At 62.3% G+C, this 4991-nt stretch overlaps 2 protein-coding genes across 2 annotated transcripts in view; one reads left to right on the top strand and one right to left on the bottom strand.

Annotated features, from left to right (window-relative positions):
- Positions 1–984, bottom strand: part of CHLRE_01g055300v5 (uncharacterized protein) — a 1662-nt gene extending 678 nt beyond the window's left edge. Inside the window, exons 1-3 of the mRNA XM_043059034.1 lie at positions 775–984; positions 450–644; positions 1–322 (exon numbers count right to left, since the gene is read on the bottom strand). The exon at positions 1–322 is cut by the window's left edge and continues 678 nt beyond it. Coding sequence (XP_042928948.1) covers positions 203–322; positions 450–617 — 288 coding nt within the window. The 5' untranslated portion in view covers positions 618–644; positions 775–984 and the 3' untranslated portion in view covers positions 1–202. The remainder of the gene's footprint in view (positions 323–449; positions 645–774) is intronic.
- Positions 985–1084: 100 nt separating this feature from the next.
- Positions 1085–4152, top strand: CHLRE_01g055250v5 (uncharacterized protein). The gene is made up of 3 exons (XM_043059033.1): positions 1085–1698; positions 2007–2618; positions 3222–4152. The coding sequence occupies exons 1-3, from the start codon at positions 1492–1494 to the stop codon at positions 3516–3518; spliced, it is 1116 nt and encodes a 371-aa protein (XP_042928947.1). The 5' UTR covers positions 1085–1491; the 3' UTR covers positions 3519–4152.
- Positions 4153–4991: the final 839 nt, after the last annotated feature.

The raw sequence follows: 4991 nt of genomic DNA, 5'->3' as shown, positions 1-4991 counted from the left end.
AGTGTCACGACGACACTGGAGAGTGAGCACTTGGACCACAGGTCCAGCATCTCCGTGACACTGCCACCGCTTCAGATGCAGGCGCCAGCCCAAAGGCAACTATGGCGTCGTCCGGGCAGGGGAGGTAGCACGTCAGGGTCCACCCGAGCCCATCGGGTCCCCTCTGCAAGGAATGTGTGGCAAAAGGAACCAATTCTGACGGTCAGAGCCCTTGCCCGCGCAGCCCACGCAACGTGTTCAGGAGTTCCCTTGATGCCCGAATGGCCGACGCGTAGAAGTTGAACATAAGCGCAACGATCGTGCCAGCCCAGAACAGCGCCTCCTGCGCAGGGATCCACCACAACACCACGCACCCCACGCGCATTGAGCTCGGCCGCAAACACATGTGTGTACGGGGGTGGCAGCAACGCAATGCACGACACTGCACACGCATTCCAGATACCGCTCACCACGTGCATATAGTTCATGAGCTTTGCCCGCTCGGCCTCCTTCTTCTCGCACTCCGCCTTGAAGTTGCGAAGCTCGGCCTCAGCTGCAGCCGCCCGTGCCTCCGCCGGCCCAGTCCGCCCCCAACCGGCAGCGGCCCGCTGCGGCGCCGCTGCGCTCATCCCCACCATCACCAGCGCGGCGCGGAAGACGCGTGGCTGCATGCAGTTTCACGCATAATGGCGTCGTTCCACCATGAGCGTTGGGCATCGTCGTCAACTTCTATGTGCCATCTGTGGACAATCAGAACGCGCTGGTATCCCAGTAGCCACGAAATAATGGCCTTACTAGCGAAAAGCGCTGCGCGCACGCTGGCGTTCGCAGGGTGGAAGCCGCGCGAACTGCATGGAGCTCCTCCGAGTCAGCGTATGCTACTAATTCAGCGGTCGTGTGTAAATGCTCTGAATGTTCTGAATTTGTATGTATGCAGACAGCTATCCATTGAAACAGTCGCTCAATGACCTAGAAGCAGATTAAGGAGGGCTTGTTGCGTCGAGTTCGATGAGCCGGAAATTGATTTTGCCATTTCGAGCACAATGTGAACACCACCTTTAGTATTGAAGTTGCGTGGCCCAAACTACCACTGCATAAACATGTGCAACACGTATGCCTCGTTGCGTTATATAGTTTGCTGCTGCGTGTCAAGTGGATCGTAGCTGAATGGGACCGGCTCGCCCAATGCACACGCGTGTCCTGCCTCAGTCCCCGCTCCGCCCCCCCTTTGCGCACAACCGCGGTTGGACTTGTGGAATGGTAAAATCCGTCCAGGGCAGCTGGGGACTTCCAACGAATACCTTCCACGGCAGTCCCGGGACTATCCGGCACAACAGTCATTCCCGGGGACATGAGCGGGAAGGAGAAGGAAGCTTGGAGTGGACCCGCCCGCGGGTGGTTCAAGGGCGCGATTGCTCGGCTCGGCCGATCACGCACCCGGAGATCCGTTCCGCCCTTTCCTTTGCTGCTACTTTTGGCGACATATGCTAGCTGCTGTGCTTACAACTAGACATGCTGCTTCAGTACTCGCGGCTGGGCCTCGCGGCTGCGCCTCGCGGCGGCCGCTGTGGCCCGGTTCCGGTCCCGGCATGCCCGACACCCAATGGCTGGTCCAGCTGCCTGACATGGAATAACCTTGTTGGGTCAAGCGTAAGCAATCTGCAGCAGCCGCGGCGGGGCATGGCTCAACACGCGACCGGCGGCGGCAGCGAAGACCCGGTGCGGCCTCCCGCTCGCTTGCTCTCGCTCGAATGCGTGCATGAGTGCATGCTAAGAGAGCTTCCGTGCATCGTGGCCTGCAATGCACTTCGGCCTAGCCAGAATGCGCCGCGTGTCTAGCGGGCGTGGGTCACCAGCCACACCGGCGCCAGGAAACAAGAACACGGCACCCCGCCCTGCCGCCAACCTCGGCTTCGCATTGACAGCCTTAAAAGCATTCTCGATAACCTATCAACGTAATCAACGTACCTCTGTACGCCGCCCGCGACGAGCCTGCACCCCCCCGCCGCCCGCTCCTCTCTCCACAGGCCGCTGCTACCAGTGACTTCCGCGACGGCGAGGATGGCAAGGCTGCCGCAGCCGCAGCCACCGCAGCCACCGCAGCCACCGCAGCCACCGCAGCCACCGCAGCCGCCGCAGCCGACGACGACGACGACGATGGCACGCCGGTTGACCCGAAGGCGCTGTTGGCGCGGCTGACGCAGCCTCGCGTGCCGGACAACCTCCTGCTGCACCGGTTCTGGGAGCCGTGGGCGCGGGACACGCGCTTCTTTCACGACCGCTTCGCCATGTTCACCCGCCCCGAATATAACGCCGACGACCAGATGCAAGAAACCCTGGGCCTGGCAATCCGCGGCAGCATCGCGGTCCCCTACATGTCGTGGGCGGTGCCATCTGCTGAGGCGCTGGAGGTGATTGCGCAGGTGTCGGGGGGCCGGGTGGTGGAGGTGGGCGCCGGCACGGGGTACTGGGCGTGGCTGCTGACGCGGCGCGGCGTGGACGTGGTGGCGGTGGACAACGACTCCGAGTACCGCTTCATCAGAGAGGAGCCGGCGGAGGGCCAGCAGGAGGCAGCAGCAGCAGAGGGCGAGAAAGCGGAGCTGCCGAAGGGGGCGCACCGATATTTGAAGAGCATGCAGGTGCGTGCGTGTGTGTTTGTGTGAGAGAGTATGAGAGAGAGAGTGTGTGTGTGTGTGTGTGCGTGTGCGTGTGCGTGTGCGTGTGTGTGTGTGTGCGTGTGTGTGTGCGTGTGCGTGTGCGTGTGCGTGTGTGTGTGTGTGTGTGTGTGTGTGTGTGTGTGTGTGTGTGTGTGTGTGTGTGTGTGTGTGTGAGAGAGTATGAGAGAGAGTGTGTGTGTGTGTGTGTGTGTGCGTGTGCGTGTGTGTGTGTGAGAGAGAGAGTGTGCCTATCTATATATGCCTAGCTAGCTAGCCTGCTGTCACTACACGCCACTGGGACCTATGCAGCTAGCGGGTCGCTTGCTGCCGCTTGTGCCTTGTTTATTGTCATGTCCCGTACGGCTGGCGGCACGGCTGGCGGCACGGCTGGCGATACCCGCTAGCTGCGCGTGCACACAGCAGGCACACATACATGCACTTTTGATCCATCTCCTCCCGCCGCCCGGCACTGCTCTGCTGAAGTATCTGTGCCGCCATGCCGCCAGCCATCCACTGGTGATCCACGTGCGTGTGCGGACGTGTGCCCCATGTGCCGCATGTGCCCCATATGCCACACGTGTGCAGGTGTGCGACGGCCCCGAGTTCCTGGCGCGCCACGGCGGCTGCCCCGACCGCGCGCTGCTGCTGTGCTGGGCGCGGCACGACATGGGCGAGGCCAGCCTGGCCGCCTACCGCGGTGACACGGTGGTGGCTGTGGGCGAGGTGCAGCAGGGCGCCACGTGGGAGCTGGACAGGGAGCTGCACCCCGAGTGGCGGCAGGTGCGCCGCGTACCGCTGCCCAACTGGACGGGCATCCACGACGACCTGCGTGTGTACCGGCGGCGCGTGGCTGAGCGGAAGGAGGAGGAGGGGGGCAACTGAGGTGGGGGCGGGCCGGCGTGCTCCGGCTCTCACGTGTTGAGGTTCTGCTGGCAAGGGGAAGAGTGGAGGTGTGGGGCGGATCAGAGGATGCAGGGCGAGAATTGTGGAAGGTGTGGGATGGGGGTACGGATGCGTTAGGCTAGGGGTGCACGATTGACACGCGGAAGTATGGTGACCGGCTACGGGGCCAGCGGCAGGGGCAGCATCTGGGACATCCAGCAGCCATGCATGCGATGTGTTTGTTGTGGGTCAGTGTGGAAGGCCATCACTTCATTGATTGCCCTTAGCCAGTCGATCGAGTCGTTAGCAAAGTCGTGTCTGTGGCGTGAGAGCCGCCTCACTCAATTAGCGGCACGTGCTGGAGTGCTGTGCCGCCGCCGCAGGGTGGCGGAAAGCACGTTTCCGTAACAAGTACTTTCTTTGAGCGTGTTCACATCGGTAGGCAAGCAGACCCGCGCCTGGGCGGCAGGGGCTTTGGGGCGCATGCGTCCAAAAGCCTGCTACGTACGCTTGTCATACGTACGGCACATATATACATGCATGCATGGGTACAGCGCGATAGTGGCGGTGCGTGGCATTGCGCGGTGCCCGCAGAGGCGCATCGCGACACAAACTACTGTAACCAACATTGCGCGGCGCGACTGGCGAGCGATTCGTCCTGGCTGACGCAGCAGGTGGGGGCACAGCGAGGCAGCTGGCAGCGGGACGACTCATCGGGCCAGGCCAGCCAAGCAGACGCACCGTGCAGCTGGCGTGAGCCCCCCTGGGCTGTACAGTCACAAGGCTGTAAAGGCTGTGGTGCGGCGGCTACTGCATTGTGTTCGTTGTTTGCGGCGGACTGCATGCAGCTACGGTATGTCGGCTGTACCTACTGCGTGCGTGCCAACCCCAAACGGTCATCCACCAGCCCCCACCAGCAGCCCCCACAAGTCCCTACCCACCAGAACCCGCGTGTCGTGTCGTACACATGTACACGGCTGCCCTGTCCCGCCCTGGCCACCCCCCCCCCGTAATGACTGCTGAGGCCATCATGTTGCGCTCGGACACCGAGTCCCCTACTGCCTTGTGCATACCGGTGCGTAATCGCAGGGGAGCGCCCGGCCCAGCAGACCGGGTGTGCGACAGCTGCAGACCCATGATCCCGGGCATCTTCAAAGACGGCACTCCACGACTCGAGGCGACGTCATCGCATACACCTCTGACAATAACGGTAGGCCGTTTCGACTGTTATTTACAAAGTGTCATACCGTCACCTAGCGCTGAAGCCCTACACAGACATTGCCCCACACCGCGTCCGTAGCGGAAGACGCCTATTTCATGCTGCCACCTGTCAGCAGCCCCTGCGTCACCAACAACGCGCTCAACTGATTGCGCAGTCACTTTCGCTAACTGCGGCACGACTTCTCAGGGCGCCGCTGCCGTGCGGATGTGTACGAGTGAGGCTTCCGGCGTTGCCAGGGGCGTTGAAAGGCC

The sequence above is a fragment of the Chlamydomonas reinhardtii genome, chromosome 1 (assembly GCF_000002595.2).
Source record: "Chlamydomonas reinhardtii strain CC-503 cw92 mt+ chromosome 1, whole genome shotgun sequence".
NCBI lineage: Eukaryota > Viridiplantae > Chlorophyta > Chlorophyceae > Chlamydomonadales > Chlamydomonadaceae > Chlamydomonas > Chlamydomonas reinhardtii.
The sequence above is the reverse complement of the archived record's forward strand: the minus strand, read 5'-3'. Positions and strand labels throughout refer to the sequence as shown.

What these genes read in the sequence shown, in the direction of transcription:
- CHLRE_01g055250v5 (XM_043059033.1), top strand. Translation starts at nt 1,492, where the DNA reads ATGCTGCTTCAGTACTCGCGGCTGGGCCTCGCGGCTGCGCCTCGCGGC. An exon ending in GCGGCGGCAGCGAAGACCCG is followed by an intron (nt 1,699 to 2,006) that starts GTGCGGCCTCCC and finishes CTCTCTCCACAG; the next exon opens with GCCGCTGCTACCAGTGACTT. An exon ending in GATATTTGAAGAGCATGCAG is followed by an intron (nt 2,619 to 3,221) that starts GTGCGTGCGTGT and finishes ACACGTGTGCAG; the next exon opens with GTGTGCGACGGCCCCGAGTT.